At 40.2% G+C, this 20,738-nt stretch overlaps 1 protein-coding gene across 1 annotated transcript in view; it reads left to right on the top strand.

Annotated features, from left to right (window-relative positions):
* The first annotated feature begins 6,146 nt into the window (after positions 1–6,146).
* The window catches only part of LOC149166759 (uncharacterized), a 195,239-nt gene continuing 180,647 nt past the window's right edge, over positions 6,147–20,738 (top strand). Inside the window, exon 1 of the mRNA XM_089431409.1 lies at positions 6,147–6,531. Coding sequence (XP_089287535.1) covers positions 6,491–6,531 — 41 coding nt within the window. The 5' untranslated portion in view covers positions 6,147–6,490. The remainder of the gene's footprint in view (positions 6,532–20,738) is intronic.

Below are 20,738 nucleotides of genomic sequence, written 5' to 3'. Positions count from 1 at the left end.
GAGTTATCGGACATTACCTGTGATGCAAAATTCTCTTTACCTGCCAGAATGTGCAACGACAACACTTGGAGAATCAGGTCACGCTGGCCCGTTATCCTTGTGAGCTTAAAGAGTGAAATGTTCGCACGAGCTCTTTTCATATCTTCCACAATATTGTAATATGTGCTAACCATTGCAATGGGATGTGTTGATGAGTCAGGTGGTGTAGCTTTATCCGCAACAGCAGGAGTGTTGGACTTGTTCTTGTTGTTGTTGGAAGTGTTATTTGAAGCAAGAGCACCTCCAAACTTGTTCTGTGAACTTTGAGCATAATTTGAAGGTGACAAAATTATGTGCAACAATTGTTTCTTTATCTCTTGCCCAAAAACAGGTCCTTTTCTCCTTAGATTATAATGATCAGTTGACTGCTTGGGAGGAGCTTCACTTGCTACTCGTTAATCAAAACTTTGTTTGTGAGCATTGTATGCAATATTGAACATGTTAATTGAATGCCTAACACTCGTGTTGTCTTTAGTTGTTGGTTTGCTTGTCTCCTCTTTTTGCTTAGACTGTTCCCCTATCAACAAAGCATCAACAAGGTTGGCCATCATATTGTTCATATTGTGATTCCAATGTGGGCATGTCTTCTTATAATGTTTCTCTTGATGAAAAGTGCAAAAGTTATCCATGCCCAAACTTTCAATGTTGAACATTGTGTTGGAATTTTGAGCAAATTTGACCTGTTGTGAATTGTTGCTTATTTTAAGAACGGTGGTCTCGAAGATTTGTTGTTGGTAGTTGATGCCTCACTTGACCGTCTCTTCAATTCTGAAACTTTTTTCGTGAGTAACTTCAGAGACTTGGTCAAGCTTTCCATGCCGAAAGAGTCCTTATCATTTGTTCCACTGGAAGATGCCCGATTCCTTTTACTAGCTTCCTTGGAGTCCTTAGAATCATCATCATCTACGATGACTCCAATGGAAACAAATCCTTTCTACAGTGAGAGCTTGTGCAAAGTTCAAGGCCAATGTTTCCTTCGTAGTTCTCTTCACGAAAACAAAAATGTTGGTCAGCAAGGCAAATGTGTAATAATCTTTGGTGATGTCATCATGGGGTTGCACATCTGTGGGGAACTTATTCAACAATCACATAAATATTTGATTCGTTCTTTTTCCCCCACTTTCAAATTCCCAAGTTCTTTCAACAACATGGAAGGACTCTTATCATCAACAAATTTCTTAAGAAACAACTTCTTAAACTCCCTCCAATTTCGGATTGAATTGGCTGGAAGACTTTTATACCATACAGACGCTATATCTTCTAAGGTATACTAAAAAGTTTGCAAGCGACATCGTCGAAACGTACCTCAAGCATCCGTAGATGCATGGATAACTTGTCTATATGATCAGTAGCTTTAGTCTTCTTGTTTGGATCGAACTTTGTCAACAACTTTTTTGCATGTTTGGGCATCTTCTGTAGATTAGCCGGAAGAGCGAGTGGCCCTTGGGCCATCCAATCCAAATCTGCATCAGCCATGTTTTCGTCTTTGTCCTCCTCCTCTTCTTCTGAATCCAAAGAGTCTTCTCCCTCGCCATTAGGATATGTGATGTGATCAGGGTGCTCCTCGTTAGAAAATTGAAAATCTTCTCCTTCACTATTTAGATTCTCCTCAATCGGTGGAAGTTCCCATCATTTATCTATAGGCTCAACCAAGTCTTCGAGGGTTGCGATAACCAAATCTGCCACTGATGAGACAAGAACACCATTAGGGGTTACTTCTTTTCTTACATGCTTAAGAGGCAGAATCGCAGCGACAGGGAGCAGACCAAGAGCTTTCACAAATTGATGAGTGATGGGTTGTATTGTCTAGAGTTGATCATAAGTAACGTCAAAGGCTTGTCTTGGGCTAGACTAAATAATTTATTCGTTTTCAAGATTACGAATAGGAGTGGAAATGAGAATGTTGTTGCCTTGCGTAGAGTTTTGTTTGTTAGGATACAGAGAATTTTCAGCCATAAAAAAGTTATTTTCCCTCCTTCTAGCGCCAAAATTTTGACAGTGTTGAATACCGCTAACATGCAAGGGGGTCTCCCCGATGAAAAGTCACAATTAGACTACACACCATTTGGTGTGGGAGCCCTTGTGGAATAAAGGTTCGACTGCCATATTCTTAAAGATATGCCTTGGCTTCAATGTTCAACATGAGAGAGTAGTGCATACGTAATTTCAGATTAGCAAGTGAGTAGGCCTTGTGGTTGTTCAGCTGCAGAAAGTATCAGGGTTCTTATACAAGGGGGGGGGAGCCTTTTAAAGACAAGTAGTAGTACTAATCTAGAAAAGACACACGAGCATAACATATAAATGAACCGTTGGGCAACTAGCGAAATAGTTCACTTAGAAGCAATGATTGTTAAAACACATACAACACACCTTCAACAAGATAAGTACCAAAGCTACTGAAATAGTTCAATTTCCGTAGTACAGGTGAAAACAACATACATTGCAAACATTCAAATAATAGTCTTACAATAACGACATATGCATGAAAGTGTGTTGGCTCAGCAAATTTTGAATTAAGTAAAAGTTCCAAGATACATCAAGACAATGAACACCACTAGCTATAATAGTGGAGCATTAGAGTAACCACTTGCTCCTCCAAAAGAACTATCTTCCTCTCTAATGCATGGTAGGAGGAGCTATGGTGAAAATTCATTTACATGAACAACGAGGATGTATATATAACAAATGGGTGATCCATCACCTCCCTTATGACTCTTGGACTACCCTCATGACTGTTTGACTTCTCAGTGACCTTTTGACTTCCTACATGACTTTTCACATTACATAGATGACTCTTGGACTTCCACTTTACATTACATTTTCCAATATAGAATTTACATATTCCACAAAATGATGTGGCACATGATGACTCATGACATGACACTAATGACATGGACTGTGTGATGACATGGCAGTGTCAAGCCACTCTTTGCTGTTGCTTTCTTTGTGTCTTCTTGAAAGATGAACATGGTCTTCTTCCTCCTTATGGATTGAAGATAGGAGTCTTCAATGTAAACTTGATCTCCAACTGCTGTCGCAACTAATGTTCCTTTGTCTTCTCTTAATTGATCAACTTGTTCTTGCAGCTTCGAAGGTGTCTTCTAGCAAGGTCTCTTTCTTCATCCCTTCATCACCATCCTATCATAACATGATAGAATACTTGCAACTGAAATCCACTCATGGCAAGACGACATCAATCTAATAAAAACCCTAATATAACATGATGCATAACAATCCATTGACTCAGTTGGAACTGGGTGACAGGCCTAGAATCAGGCTCAGGGATTGCGCAGTTGCATAGCTTAGGATGTCAGGGTCAAGGACTAAGCCTTGAGACTATGTAGTGCACAGTTTAGGCAAGCCAATGATTGTCATTTACAAAGTTGAAGGGCTTAAGAGATCATGTTGAGGGCTTGAGGCTTGAGGTTTCCCATTGCGCAGTTCCATAGGGACAGAGGCTGAGGGATTGCGCAATTACGTAGTTCAAGGGCTCAAGTTTGAGGCTTGATGCTTGAGACTGCGTAGTGCGCAGAAGAGACTGGCTGAGGGCAAGGACTATGTTGTTTTGGAGCTCAAGGGTTGGGACTGAGCACTGTGACTGCGCAGTGCATAGTTTTGGTGTGCAGGGATTGCACATTGTGTAATGATAGGAGGTAAGGTTGAGGCTCGAGGACTGGGACTGCGCAAAGCACAATTTAGGAGGGCTGGGTGATGCCAGGTTGCTCGGTCGAGAATTTTCGGGATTAGACTAAGTGTGGGATCAATGAACCTAAAGTGAACAGTGATAAGACTTAAGTATGATCACACACTTAGAACACTTGACGACACAACATAGATCACCTAGAAAACATGAACAACATACTTTCCTCAATGAGACGACATTGCGACTACTTACCCCAAGTGCAACACCAAAAATACACTTTGCGACGATAATGACGACACTTGTGCGACAATGCTTGAAACTTTGCAAATGAGTGTGATACATGTTTACATAGTAAGAATAACTCATTAACACAAAGATCATCCCTTGAAACAAACCAAAACTACATTTATGCAATGTGTGACACTTGTTAATGCTAAAAGACAACACTTTGATTTTCTTTAAATGGAACAAGAATAATTAAAGGAAACACATGCGGCATTTTTTAATACTTGCGACGACAGTATACAAAGTAAAAGTAGACTCTGAAATTTGGATGTAGGCCAAAATTTTGGAGGGTGTTGTAGCAATGACAACAAGAGACATAAAGGATTTAATAACTAAGTTGTCTAACAAGAGAATAGCATATGCAGAAAGGGATTGAATTATCTTACCTGAAAGGCTGGTTGACAAGGCCGATGAATTCCCATATGAGTGATAAGTATGAGGTTCACCAATAACAGTGTCCCGATAGGAATCTTTTGAGCCCTCAAGAGTGATCGTGTCCCTGACATCTTTAGAAAGAGAGATGCATTCCACAGAAGCAGTACCTGAAGGATAATGATACTTTTCATGCGAACCTAGAGCCCCAACAGAGGTAGAGGCGAGATGCGAGGCCTCGATACACAGAGAGTTAGAGGAAAAAACTTTGCACACCGATGAAATAGGAGACATTGTCGAGTCCATACGACTAGATGTATTCCACCTCAAAGGAGCCATCCCCACTCCACCAGGAACCCCAATTCTTTGGCCTCTAGGAGACAAAGAAGAATCACGATAGGGAATGGCAAGGTCCTTGTCATCTGAGTAGGGGTCAAATGAACCAAGAATGACATTTGAAACACAAGACACTTTGAGGTGACTCGTTTGTCTGCATTGTGTGCACCTGAAAGGAGTTTTCCAAAAGTCCAACCTCTTACAAAACGTTGAATCCCCATGGGCAATCTCTATTTCAATCGGGAGGCCCTGCGACAAATCCATCTTGACCAAAACCCACAAAATCCTTCTGTCATATGACACCAAAGGCACATCATCAAAGAATATGAATCTGCCAATACAGTTCATAACTTGCATGACGACCTAATGAGTCCACAGTTATTCAGAGAAGCCAACCAACTTAACCTAGAGATATTAAGATTTGGAATTTTCCGTGAGTGGGTTAAGCCCTACTTGCCACCTCTATAACCATAGGAAACCCTGTCCAATGACCTAGGCTTGATGTAGAACCGACAAAACATCCCCTTTGTTTAGGAAGTGAAAATGAAGCCAATTATTCATGATTAAGCTTATGGTCGGAGTGTGTTTGAGAAAAGGTTTCTAGTGAACGAACACCCATGATTGTATATGGGCCTTGGAAAGTGCAATGTTGAAAAACATCCCCATCAGAGCATGAGATGGCAGGATGGAAACCCTACCGGTGTCAACATCACACCCTGGAGAAAGCATCGACTTCTCATCATGAATACATAGTGCTTTGGGTGCCTAGGAGGGTTTTGTCTGAGGGGCCTGAGGACGAGAAAGAGGAAAAAACGAATGCACTAGGCATTTTCCGCACACACATCTAGATGTTTGGTCCTGGCAACATTGAGCCCCACCTGACAATCTATTTAAAACACCCATCACCATGTGCGGGAAAACCAAGGGCAGGAAAAGACAAAAAAAATCTAGAGTTAGTCTGAGCAAATGGAAAGACGAAATAAGTAGTTGAATAAGCCCCAAGGGGCGAGTAGAACCCAAGAAAGAGGTCCTTAATAGGACCTAAACTTCCATTAAAGCAAATCTTGAAACTAACCCATCAACTGCATTAATTATTATCAAGCATACTACCTTCACATAGAATTAACAAACCCTACAAGAAAGTCTTCGACGCAATCACAATGTTATATACAAAGAGCAGTAACAACCCTACCATGGCTAAAAAAATACAAGTTTTAGACCCTTTTTTCTCACTTTTATAGCGATATCATCAACAATTTTGATATCTTAACTTGTAACCCATCTTTAACTTATAATTACAATTTATATAATATTGCTTACTATTATGACATAAACTTAAATGAAATTTCCTTCTGCCGGCACCTACAATGAACAATAACCTCCTTTTATGCCACCTACAATAATAAATATAAGTTGTGCTTATATCCTCATTGTCCACCATATTAACCCATGGTAAACGTTGGCAAATATGAGATAACAGCATGACAGCATACAAGGCAGCCGATGTTCTCTCAAAAGCACAAGAGAGGTTCCATGAAACGATCCCATGCGATCGCCATTCGCCATCCTCTAAGCGTTGCTCATTAAATCGACACCATTTATTTAAACAGTCTCAATGCAAATTTTCTGAGCGCCCAAACACCAAGACAGCTTCTAGCGTCTCTTGTGCGTTGGATTTATTAATCAGGGAAGGGCTTGCTGCTACAGTTTTTGCAACATAGAACGATGAAGATAACCTGTTTCACAGGTTTTTGATTGGGCATTCTATTTGGGGTTTAATAAGAATAAAAGAGAAACTAGACCTGTGAATCTGGGATGGAAGCCGGAAAGAAGTTGGAGGAGTGCTCAGTTGCCAAGTAAGTATTTACTATTTTCTATTCTGCATTTTTCCTCTAAAATTGTAATTTGTGGATTGTTCATACACGATACCTTTTGCTCCCCATTTGAACATTTTACAAATATGTTTTGCAATAGGGATGTCTGAACCCTTCGGGACACATAGAGAATGTTCCTGTTTTAGATTTGTGAATACTATTTTGATCCCAATGAGATTATACAGATACGTTGAGCATTTGGTCTAATGGAACTTCACAGTGCATATTCTGAATCTAAAGGCTGTGGTTGAGATGGGTTGATCACCTCCTGCAAAGTCACGGCAATGGGAATCGTGGATACTTCCTCTGGCAAGAAAAACTAGGGGATGATCAAAACTCGAGGACACAAACACACATTAATTGATGTGTTTCAAGAAGGATGCCATAAGGCTGCAAGGTCTGAGAGGTGCCTATTCTGCCGAGTCGCTCTGGCCCAGGATTTGGCACGGTTGCATCCAGCCTCATTTATTTGGAACCCATGTCATGGAGGTGGTGCGGACCACGATGAGAATGAACATGCATGGACATCTTAACATTCTGACCTCATTAGTGAACCAATGCCCCGTTGGCTACATATCCAGAACTGTGAATGTAATATCTCTTATTAGAATACAATGGTGAACTCAAGAAGATATAAAAATTATTTTATGGTGTTGATTCAAAAAACCCTGTGGTGGAATTCCACATTTATGCCTGGTCATTGTGTGCTATCAAGACGAGTGACCTTTTTGGTAAGTAGTGCTGAATCACTAATCTAATAAATCATTGATCCTAGGTAGAGGGTATTAATTCTTGAGGGTAATCTTGTTCCAAGCCCTGTAGTTGGCACACATTCGTCATGTCCCATCCTTCTTGGGTACATGATAATTGGTGACCCACAAGGTGAGATGATTGGTTGAATTACTCCATGCTCAAGTAGTTACTGCAATTGTTTCTTTACATCATTTGCTTTATGACAAACTGTTTACGTGGCCCAATATTTGGCAATGGGGTGTTAGGCAACAACTATCTCATGCTACACTTCACTCTTAGGTGGTAACCATTTAGGCTCTTGGAACACTTCTATATACGCGTACAACAGCTCCTCGAATGGACATTTTCGCTATTTAGTACATCCCTCTAGAGATGCCTTTACTCTTACTGATTCATTACTTGGCTGATTTTTTTGCTAGAATTGATTAGTAGCACTTACTAGAAATCTATTGGATTTATCTTTGTGTACATTGCTTATGAAATATTTCTCATTTTTGATAAAGCTGTATTGGTTTGCCCTTCTCATAAAAATTGCATCCTTCATATACATGTAGGGGCTTCCAAACACTATATCTATCATCCCAAGGTACCTACTTGGAGGACGTATGACAAATTCTCTAATACAGTTCTTTATTATGTAATAAAAATAAAGAAAACATGCATGCTATATTAGAACTCATGCAAATGCAAAAAAACATAAATACATGCAACGCAATTGCTTATATCCATACTCGACATTTCTTTTTGTTGGTTTGACCTATGGGGGATTTGAACCTTGAATCTCATGTTTTTACATAATACTTCATAACACGGCTATCGTCAATTGAGCTGCCCCCTGTGGGCATAAGCATACTCAACATTGAAAGAATGATAACCATTAAATAACACAACGGAAATATGATACACATGAACACAAAGAACATTTATCCTTTAATGAAAGATTCACCAACTAATTGCAGACATCGGATGTTCCACACAACTGTAGGCTCTATTGCACATTAATTCTCTACAACATCCACCTTTGAGTTGAGGCTATGATACCACAAGGATGGATGCCTAGGCTCACTTTATCTCTCATAGGCAATCAACTCTCAAGCTTTCTCTATTCACACAATTTACACAACAATCACAACTGCCAAAATACTCAACCGGTCCTAAGGCAATCTCAACTTCTAGCTCTCTTTCCCCTTTAGCTTGCATAATCCAAGGAAAGGAATCCCTTTCTTTGCAACGCAGTCCCTCAGGCTATTCCATTTTTCTCTAGGGATCTTGTGCTATTGGTCAGGAAATCTCAATGCTAAAGCTCTAATGACTTTCAACCTATGAACAAGCTCACCCCTAATACCAATGCATTCAAGCACTCAAGTATTTCTTAGCTGGAACATAACAAGTATTCCCATATAGCCACAACAATGGATCTTTTGCATAAAATTCTTCTTCTCTCTAAGAAGAAAGAACCTCACAACAAGGGTGAAGAATAAATGAATAAGCCCCAAATAACCAAAAATGTATGGTTAAATACGCATGCTCTCAAAATGCCACATGGCCTCACCCAAGAGGCTCACATAATCATCTTTTCCATTAATTTCCCGCAATGAGTTTAATAAAAGTATAAACCCAAAGCTCTAGACTCTCTGGCTACTCCCCCTCCCTTGTGGGGTCATAACCCCCTATACTGTTGTCCTTGTTTTGCATTAAATGATGATTTTACTATTAATACTCAAAACCATTACATATCTAGGCTCTTCATCCCTTCATCATGTACAAATATAGATTATTTATCCAGGGTCAAAATCGGGATATTACATTCACCCCTTATTTCTAGCATTGTCCTTAATGCTCAACACCATGTAGGTGTGCATATATACGAATTTACATCAAGATTTCAAAATAAATGCCAGTATGTTCTTGCATAACATCTTCAAGCTCCCATGTCGCTTCTTTTGGGCTAGAGCTAGTCCATTGGACCTTTACTCGTGCGATGGCTTTGTTCCGGGAGCACAATGACCTTCTTGTCCAATCTACACATTGGCTGTATATGGAAGTCTCATTTTGGCTCCACCTAAATCAAAGTCCTATTGATGACATGGTTAGGATCATGTATATAGTTTTTCAACAAAGACACATTAAATACATTATGCACTTTCATGGAAGTAGGCAATGTAAACTTCTATGCAACTGGTCCTATTTTGCCCAATATCTTGAATGAACCATGGAATTTAGTTGCCAACTTGGTACAATTGCCCAAATGCAATGAGCTTTTATTTGGCTTCAATTTTAAGAATACATGCTCTCCCATTTTAAACTCTTCAGCTGTTTTGTTCTTATCTGCATAACACTTTTATCTGTCTTGGGTTAATTTCAAGTTTTGCTTAATTTTAGTCATCTATTCTTTCATTTCTTGGAGAAATTTTGGTCCAAGTACCTACTCTATTTGCTATGTTGTCCCAACTTATTCGATTATTGCACTTTTTTCCATATAAAATTTCAAATGGGCTCATCTTCAATGAAGTTTGATACTCATTATTATAAGATAACTTAACCAAATGTAGATAATCTTTCCACTTGGATGGTTTTTCCATCACATACATTCTCAACATGTCTTCGATTATTTGATTAACTCTCTGTTTGCCTATTTGATTTTGGATGATATGTTGTGCTAAAGTTTAGATCTATGCCAAATTCTTAAAATAACCCTCCCCAAAAGTTTGATGTAAACTTTGGATCTATATTCAATTTTTTTTTGGCACTCCTTGTAATCTAACAATTTCTTTCATGTAGATTTATGCAATGTTAGTTCCCTTATGACTAAGTTTCACTTGAGTAAAAATGACTAGCTTGTTAGTTTTCTTGAAACTCTGCAACTACTTACATGAATTTACTGAAAAATCAAAGCAATTGAAAACTGAAACCAAGTTTAACTTTTACCAAGTTACAAAATTTCTTAACATTCAACATGTAGCGGAAAATAGTTGAGATAAAAACACATGCACACACATAAATTTGACACCAGTGTTTTACCCAGGAAACCCAAATGGGAAAACCTTCTTTATTTGTTGTGGGTTTTTATTGATTGTTCTTTGAGCAAATAGATCTTTTACAAATTCAGTATGCTACTATTGCAGCCAACAAATAGCCTTTGAGAAATTAATCTCAGCTCCACAATTGCTCTCAACCTGCTTCCGGATCATTGCTCTTGGCCCTACCTCTTGATCTCGGCTTGCACACACAATTGTTTCTTGTTGAAACTAGGCTCGATTTTTGCTCTTCGAATTTTGATCTTTGCTCCTCAACGAATGAGATCTGCAAATGATAATGAATCATCAATCTTTGTGCCTTCGTCCTTCTCTTTCCTTAATAGATTGTAATCCATGCAAGGAGGCCAAGTTCGGATTTCTCTTCACACAAGTGCAACGAGTTCCTTTTGATAGTTAACTGGAGCAAGTCCCAGTTACACTTGGACTAGCTCTCAATTCACTGGCTCGAGCTGCTCCTTGATTTCCTCTAGTTGTGAATCGAGTTTACTGAGGATTTAACTCATCCTCTCTTCACTTGTCTCTAAAGTCTTAACTCATCCTAACATGAACTTGTCTCTGCAGCCTTAACTTGTCCTAATTGGACTTGTCTCTACCACCTCATCTTGTACTCTAACTAAAGAAGACTCCAACGAACTGAATCTCTAACACTATGCATGTAATCTACTGATGACCATTCCACAGAATGGGAAATCAACTTATCACATTGAATTCACATTCATGCTAGAGAAAGACAATTTGAGGTCTTTACTGGCTAAGGCACAAGCGAAAGACCTTCCTTTGCTACATTTTCAACACTCCCTCTTAGCGAGGAAGGGATTCTATACAACTCCCAACTTATCTCTGAAAAAGACAAACTTGCCTTTGACTAAGGCCTTTGTCAAGATATCTGCAACCTGCTCATCTGTGGGAATGTACGGTAGCTTTATTATCCCTTTCTACACACAGTCTCTGAGATGATGGTACCTGATCTCGATGTGCTTGGAGCAGTCATGAAAAACTGGATTCTCAGAGAGCTTAATGCAACTCTGATTGTCACAGTAAATCACGGTGGATTCCAACCTTTGCCTGAAAAGACCCACAAGCAACTTCCTCATCTAGATGGCTTCACATGCTGCCAAGATGGCAACCATGTATTCAACCTTTGCTGAATTGAGAGCAACTGATCTCTGGTTCCTGTTGAACCAGGAAACAATTGCTGATCCAATGCTGAAGACGTAACTTGAAGTACTCTTCCAATTTGCAGAGCTCCTTGCCTAATCTACATCTGTGAAGCCCTTAAGCCTCATTCCATCAACTTGTTTGTACCATAACCCTTAATTTGCCATGCTCGTGTGTTGACTAAGTACACCAGCGACCGATTAAGCTGCCTGTACAATGTGGCATCTACTCGCCTTGCTATGCTAGCATCCACCTTCCTCCAGTTTGTGACTAGATGCATGATCATGTGCTTGCAATCCTGCATATGAAACCTTCTATGAATCTCTGCAGTGTACTTCCCTTGCCCCAAGAAGATTTTCCTCATCACCATGCCATACCTCCAACTCAAAGAAATAGTACATAAGCCTTATGCCCTTCATTCAAACTCTCTTGCAAGATCTGCCTTACAGTCCTGAATCAAGCTGTCGCTCCAATCAAGTTATATAGAAAATCCACGAAATTCTGATATGCTATAGTGAACAATTTGAAAACTGAAAACTTGTTTCTTTTCACTAAAACACATAATTTCTCTACTTCAAATTTGCAGCGTAATAGGAACAAAAATAAATACAATTCACACAATTCAAGACACAAATTTTTTATAGGGAACCCAACTGGGAAAACCCTCTGCTTGTTTATTGATAGAAACTGAGCAATTGATCTCTTACAAATACAACTGTTTCACTTGGAGAATACACCCTTCTCCCTACTTATCCTAAGCATGAAACCCTTGCAAGAATGTTGATCATGCTGCCCTCTTCCCTTGCTCCTCCTCTGCTCCGAATTCCTAGTGCAAACCCAAGGAACCAAGTCCCTAATTCCTTGCGCAAGAGCTGATCCTTTAGCTCCTAAATTCTAGTGCATGAGCCAAGGGAAAACTGCCTTCTACCAACTCGCACAAGCCTTCTTCTTGTCACACTCACTTACAAGCTTACACACAAAATTGGTGCATACAAGAATGAATACAATTGTGCCTTCATTCCTTCTTTATAGCAATTTAGATGGCTAAAATTAGTGAATTTCTAATTAAGGAATGATTTTGTGATTGATTGAGTTAGCATGAGTTAACTGCTCATGCAACTCATCCTATTTCAAGTCAACCACTTGAAACTCAATCACTTGTGTTTTTCCTCAATCAACTCACACTAGAAAATCAAGAACTCGACCTTCAATTTCAACACATCAGTTAACTGCATCCTAACTTGTCCTAATTTTTAGGGACAAATTCCTAAATTATAGGAACTTGTCCTAATTTATAGGGAATCTCCTAATTTTTAGGAAATTGAGAATGACAAAGAAGAAACTCGAATTTGACTCCTTGAATTAAGGCACAAATCAAGGAATCACTTTCTCGCTACTATTTTCAACACCCCCTCTTAGTGAGGAAGGTGTTCCTGGAAGAACCTCGTCCACCTGGAATTGTCTCTACCAAGTTCTCCATCGCTGCAACTGTTTCCTCTAAACTAGAAGACTTCCCTGCTTTCTTCTGCAAAACCTGCTTTGAAGACCTGTTCTTTCCCACCATGCTCTACGAGTCCACCTCTTTAGTCATAAGTGCCATGTACCCTGTGTACCTGTGTGTTTGCTTCTTGATTCTGGGAGACTCAACTCTCTTCTGATTTTTGAAATCCTTTGCCTACTTTTCTAAAACTCTCCCTATACGGGGGGTCTCTAACTGAGTGGGCGCCTCCACTCGCTTTGGACTATGGTCCTCATCATCATCATCCTGTTGGTCAGCCCAACTGTCCACTAGCTTAACTTGACACTGAGATATTGGCTGAAGCTCCATCTTGAGAGCTCTATTCTGCTCTCACTCAACCACCACTTCTATACTCTGTGCACTCCTTGCCTTGTTGCTCAAGGCTGTACCTATCTCTACTTGCAACTTGTAAAGATTCTTCACTCTCACACCTAGCTGCTTCTTACATCCAAAAGCTAAGTGCTGGAGGTACACCTTACCTCTGTTGAAGATGATATCATATCCCTTGTCCTCGAGGGTAGTTACCGAAACAAGATTCTTCCTCAATTCTGGAACATAGAAAACATCTTTAAGATGAAGAGGATTACCTGACTCCCTCTGAAAATTGACAATACAACCTCCTCCAACTACATACTAACCATCATCTCCTAGCTCAATCTGAACTTGCATGTCTTTCTCCTTTAGGTGGCTGGAACTCCTTGTTCTCGGTCATGTGGAAGGATGCTCCTGAATCAATATACCAAATACTGATGTCTATTGAGCTTGCCATGCAAGAAATCAATGAGAAATATTTCTCGAACGGGGAAGAAAATGCATCTACCTCCACTGATGCAGCTACAAGATCCTTACTGGACTCCTTCTTCTTTCGATTAGGACACTTACTAGCATAGTGTCCAAACTCATGGCAATGGAAACACTTGATTTTGCTTAGATCCTTCTTCTTGCCCTTCTGACTGGACTCGACCTCTCCTTGGCCTTTCTTGCCCTTTTGACTGACTCGGCCTCTCCTTGGCCTTTCTTGCCCTTGGACTTGTTACTCTTGCTTGCCATGGCCTTGTCCTTCTCAACCTTGGCACCCTTGCCACTGCTGCTAGAAGCCTCAACTAGACTGAGCCTTAACTCCTTCAACAACTTATCTCGTCTAGTAATCCCTTGAACAAAAGTAGCCCACTCCTTGGTAAACCCATTGATAGCAACTTGTACTAGCTCTCCATCCGCAAACTTCTCTCCTACAACTGCTAGCTCATCTCGGGCTCCTTGAATCCTCGTGAGATAAGAAGTTGCAGTCTCACCTTTCAACATCTTGATTGTCCTCAACTTCTCTTTGAGAATCATCTTCCGGTTCTTGGAAGGGTCTTGATAAATCTTGACTAAGGCATCCCACATCTCCTTAGCTGTATCTTTACCTGCAACATGAGGGACTACATGATTCCAGAGTCCATTTAGGATCATCCTCTTGGTTTGGATTTGAAGGTTCTGCAATACCTTTCTCAGCAAAATCCTTTAGCCCAAAATCGTTCAACAAGAACGTTATCCGGACTTCCAAACACCAAAATGTGAGGCGCATCAAGTCTATCCAACATTCTCAATCCTACTCCAATGTGTGTCATTCTGGCTACTTAGAGAACTCACCAACACCTGCCCATTAACAGTCTTGTAGTCCTTCACAAGAGTTGTACTTAGGGCTTAAATAATTTTGCCTCTCCTATTAGTCTTGTAGTCCTTCACAAGAACTGAACTTGGGCTACTTATGACAACTCCTTAACTTGGGCTACTTATGACAACTCCTAACAGGCTTCCCACCCGTATATAAGCAACCCACACAGATTGTCCAACAGGACCTTATCTACTTAGCAACAAAATCAACTTAAAACACCAATCAACATACCTTTTTACTCAATTATGGGCTTGTGTGTACTACTGTAGGATCCTTCCTGGTTAGGGCTTCTAACAGTCCTTGTTAGCCCTACTTTCCTGCTACAAAAAGAAACCTTCTAAAGCTGCGGTCCTCCTCCCTTGTCAAGCTCCTTCCATACACTGGCCTCTAGGACTGATATGGCACCTGTGTTATGCCTTTCCGCCTCTCCAAATAGAGACTACATGACCCTCGGCCCTCTTGCCCAAACTGTACAGAACTGCGGCCTAAACTCAGAGGCCTGTCCCACCAGTAGACTCACACAAAACCTGCCCAAAATTCGTTTCAACTTGGCCTGCACTTCTGATCAAACTCAACTCACTCGCTGTCACAGAGATCACCCCAAAATAAATGTCTTTCTCCCATCTATAAGCACCTTGATCTGTGACCTGCCTCATATGATGTTTTTCTTATGATGTGTTGCAGTGTTGTGAAAATCGCGATATTATGGTTTTATCGCGATTTTTTCTTGAAGCTGATATTATCGCGAGCAATAATCGCAGATTTTTTTTATACCCGATAATTTCGAAAAAATCGCGATTTTCTCCCAATTTATCGCCAAGGGTCGGGGCAGCACGGTTTTATAAGGGATGCTAAATGTTCGAAATGCAATTTTTTTTGAAAGAAACAAATAATTTTTGAGTGGGGCAGCTTAATGATCAAGTCTAGGCCCTAGTATTGATATGCTATTCATGGCAATGTTAAATTCTTAAAGTAAAAGGATGAAAATGAAGATTAAGGAGAATCTTTTACTTAAATTTTTAACATTACCATGAAATGACTCAGGATGTTTGAGAGTGGTTCCGGCCTCATTGGATTTCATATGGAGAAAGTAGAATTTTAGATTTCATTCAAAATCCAGCAGACTTATCAGTTTTTCAGGATTTCAGGATTGGGAGATTGTAATGTTTCCAGGTGACACCACCTGCCCGGGCTACCCCTGCCACCAGTAGAGGACGTGGTCTACCTCCTATAGCTCCTACTTCTAGTTCTTTAGCTTTTAGAGCACAACAAACTCCACTGCCAACTCCACTAGCACCAGCATCTACATCTAGAGGGAAAGGGAAAGCTGTGGCATTTTCTCACAAGAGGGGTAGAGGAAATCAATAGGATTAGACTTTAGTTATTTTCTTCATTTTATTGTATATGACATTATGACATGATGAGATATATTATTATATTTTTTGTTGATATTTTGAGGCTGAGTTGGGACTTACTATTCAGGGCATGATTCAATGTTATGTGTGATTTTAGCACTAGAAATGATATTAAACATCTTATATATTAGTTATTTTATCATATTTATGTGTCAATGTATTTATTTTATGTTGTAGATGGTTTAGATATTAAAAAAATTGAAAAAAAATGAATATTTTTGTACCAAACGATTTTTTCCCGATAATTACGATTTTCTCCGATTTTTTCCTTGCGCCAATATTATCCCGATAACGATTAATGTAACATTGATGCGTTGCACTTAGATGTGCCAATCACCTTGTGCTGGTATTTATTTTGATCCACTCTCTGATACCGTGTAGAAAATCCACTAAATTCTGATCTGCTATAGTGAACAATTTTGAAAACTGAAAACTAGTTTCTCTTCACTAAAACATAGAATTTCTCTATTGCATATTTGTAGCGGAATAGGAACATAAATAAATACAATTCACACAATTCAAGAAACAAATTTTTTCTAGGGAACCCAATTGGGAAACCCCTCTGCTTGTTTATTGATAGAAATTGAGCAATTGATCTTGTACAAATACAATTGTTTCACTTCTTTGTGCTTATCCTAAGCATGAAACCTTTGCAAGAATGTTGATCACGCTTTCTTCTTCCCTTGCTCCTCCTCTGCTCCAAATTCCTAGCGCAAGCCCAAGGAACCAAGTCCCTAATTCCTTGCGCAAGAGCTGATCCTTTAGCTCCTCAATTCTAGCACATGAGCCAATGGAACACTGCCTTCTACCAACTCACACAGGTTTTCTTCTTGTCACACTCACTTACGAGCTTACACATAAAACTAGTGCATATAAGAATGAATATAATTGTTCCTTCATTCCTTCTTTATAGCAATACAGATGGCTAAAATTAGTGAATTTCTAATTAAGGAATGTTTTTGTGATTGATTGAGTTAGCATGAGTTAACTGCTCATGCAACTCGTCCTATTTCAAGTCAACCACTTGAAACTCAATCACTTGTGTTATTCCTCAATCAACTCACACTAGAAAATCATGAACTCGACCTTCAATTTTAACACATCAAATAACTGCATCCTAACTCGTCCTAATTTTTAGGGACTGATTCCTAAATTATAGGAACCCGTCCTAATTTATAGGGAATCTCCTAATTTTTGGGAAATCAAGTATGACAAAGAAGAAACTCGAATTTGACTCCTTGAATTAGGGAAAAAATCAAGGAATCACGTTCTTGCTACTATTTTCAACTCTCCTTCTTAGCGAGGAAGGTGTTCCTGGAAGAACATGTCCACCTGGATTTGTCTCCAACACTATCGAGTTCTCCGTTGTTGCAACTGCTCCATCTGAACTAGAAGACTTCCTTGCTTTCTTTTGTGAAACCCACTTTGAAGACCCGTTCTTTACCACCATGCTCTATGAGTCCACCTCTTTAGTCATAAGTGCCATGTACCCTGTGTACCTGTGTGTCTGCTTCTTGATGCTAGGAGACTCAATTGTCTTATGATCTCCCAAATTCTCTGCCCACTTGGCTGGAACTATGCTTATACTAGGAGTCTCTTGCTGAGTGGCTGCCTCCACTCGCTCTAGGCTATGGTCCTCATCAACCTCATCTTGCTGGTCAGCCCTATTGCCAACTAGGTTAACCTAAAACTGAGATACTAGCTGAGGCTGCATCTTGAGAGCTCTATCCTGCTCTCGCTCAACCACCACTTCTCTACTCTGTGCACTCCCTGCCTTGTTGCTCAAGGCTGCACCTGTCTCTACCTGCAACTTGTAGAGATTCTTCACCCTCACACCTATCTGCTTCTTACATCTAGAAGCTAAGAGCAAGAGGTACGTCTTACCTCTGTTGAAGATGATATCATATCCCTTGTCCTCAAGGGTAGCCACCGAAACAAGATTCTTCCTCGATCTTGGAATATAGAGAACATCTCTGAGATGAAGAGGATTATCTGACTCCCTCTGAAAATTGACAGTACCAACTCCTTTAGCTATATATCGACCATTATCTCCTAGCTCAATCTGAACCCGCATGTCCTCTCCTCTAGGTGGCTAAACCTCTTTTTGTTCCCGAACATGTGGAAGGATGCTCCTGAATCAATATACCAAATACTGCTGTCTGCTGAGCTTGCCATGCAACCAATCAATGAGAAATCTTTCTCGAACTGGGCAGAAAATGCATCTACCTCCGTTGATGCAGCTACATGATCCTTACTGGACTCCTTCTTCTTCCGATTAAGACACTTATTAGCATAGTGTTCAAGCTCATGGCAATGGAAGCACTTGATCTAGCTTAGATCCTTCTTCTTGCTCTTCTGACCGGACTTAGCGTCTCCTTGGCCCTTCTTGCCCTTGGCCTTGCTACTCTTGCCTGCCAGGGCAAATTTCTCCTCATCCTGCTAACCTTGGCACCCTTGCCATTGTTGCTAGAAGCCTCAACTAGATTGAGCCTTGGCTCCTCCTGGGTGAAGTCACTCCACATGCGCTTCCAATCCGACAACTTATCTCGTCCAATAATCCCTTAAACAAAAGCAACACACTCCTTGATAAACCCATTTATAGTAACTCGTACTAGCTCTCCATCCATCGACCTCTCTCTTACAACTGCTAGCTCATCTAAGACTCCTTGAATCTTTGTGAGATAGGAAGTTACAGTCTCACCCTTCAACATCTTGATTGTCCTCAGCTTCTCTTTGAGAATCATCTTTCGGTTCTTGGAAAGGTCTTGATAGAGCTTGATTAAGGCATCCCACATCTCCTTAGCTGTATCTTTACCTGCATCATGAGGGACTACATGATCCTGGAGTCCATCTACGATTATCCTTTTGGGCTTGGCCATTTGACTTTGGAAAAGCCTTAACTCATCTGGATTTGAAGGTTTTGCAACACCTTTCTCAGCGAAATCCTTCAGCCCAAACTTGTCCAACAAGAACGTTATCCAGACTTTCCAAACAACAAAATTTGAGGCGCCATCAAGTCTATCCATCTTTCTCAATCCTACTCCAGCGTGTGTCATTCTGGCTACATAGAGAACTCACCAACTCCTGCCCACTAACAGTCTTGTAGTCCTTCACAAGGGGCTGTACTTAGGGCTCAAATATTTCCGCCTCTCCTATCAGTCTTGTAGTCCTTCACAAGTACTGAACTTGGGCTACTTATGACAACTCCTAATAGACTTCCCACTTGTATATAAGCTGCCCACACAGATTGTCCAACAAGACCTTATCCACTTAGCAACAAAATCAACTTAAAACACCAATCAACATACCATTTTACTCAAGTTTGGGCCTGCGTGTACTATTGTATGATCCGGCCTGATTAGCCCGACTTTCTTGCTCCAAAAAAAAAACCTTCTAAAGCTGCGATCCTCCTCCCTTGTCAAGCTCCTTCCAGACACTGGCCTCTGGGACTGATATGGCACCTGTGTTATGCCTTTTGGCCTCTCCAAATAGAGACTACAAGACCCTTGGCCCTCTTGCCCAAACTCTGCAGAATTGCGGCCTAAACTCAGAGGTCTGTCCCACCAGTAGACTCACACAAAACCTGCCTAGAATTTGCTTCAACTCAGCCTTCACTTCTGATCAAACTCGGCTCACTCACTGTCACAATGATCGCTCCAAAACATATGTCTTTCTCCCTTTGTTGAGCACCTTGATCTGCGACCTGCCTCAGAGGATGTTTTTCTTATGATGAGTTGCACTTGGATGTGCCAATCACTTTGTGCTGGTATTTATTCTGATCCACTCTCTGCTACCATGTAGAAATTCTAGGAAATTCTGATCTGCTATAGTGAACAATTTGAAAACTGAGAACTAGGTTTTTTTCACTAAAACACAAAATGTTTCTACTTCAAATTTGCATTGGAATAGGAACAAAAATAAATACAATTCACACAATTCAAGACACAAAATTTTTGTAGGGAATCCAATTGGGAAAACCCTATGCTTGTTTATTGATAGAAACTGAGCAATTGATCTCTTACAAATACAACTGTTTCACTTGGAGAATATACCCTTCTTGCTGCTTATCCTAAGCATGAAACCCTTGTAAGAATGCTAATCACGTTGCCCTCTTCCCTTGTTCCTCCTCTGCTTCGTATTCCTAGCGCAAACCTAAGGTGTTGAGAAATATAGAGATGCTAGATGAGGGTGATTTCTCTTACTTTGATAACTGCTTGTGATGTTCCTTTACTTAAGTTGATGTACGTGTAGTTAACTTCTTCTTATCTTGATTATTATAGTGTTCTTTTATTATCAAACAACTACCAAACAATGAAGATCAATGAGACAAGAGGACACAAAAAGTAGGCTACTAGCCAGGGCCAGAAACTCTCCTCTTGAGACGAAAACCCACTGGAATTCTTCTCTTCTTATAGAATCTTCAAATGATAAATTCCAAGGCCTATGACCCAAGACCAAGACCCCTCCAAGACCAAGTCAAACCTCTTCTTAATGAGCTTCTCTTCAATAAAGTCAACGCTAGTCAAACTTGCTCCAATACTTAAGATTTTGGCCTCTCTTCAGAATTTCGGCTTGCTACCTCAGGACTGCAATTTTCAGCTTCCACTACAGAAACCCTAGTTTGGCACGTGTGAGATAAGATGGTGTCA

This window comes from Pinus tabuliformis, chromosome 5_1, assembly GCF_031772625.1.
Source record: "Pinus tabuliformis cultivar Carrire ecotype Pingquan chromosome 5_1, CPIR1, whole genome shotgun sequence".
NCBI lineage: Eukaryota > Viridiplantae > Streptophyta > Pinopsida > Pinales > Pinaceae > Pinus > Pinus tabuliformis.
This window is presented reverse-complemented; position numbering and strand designations above follow the sequence as displayed.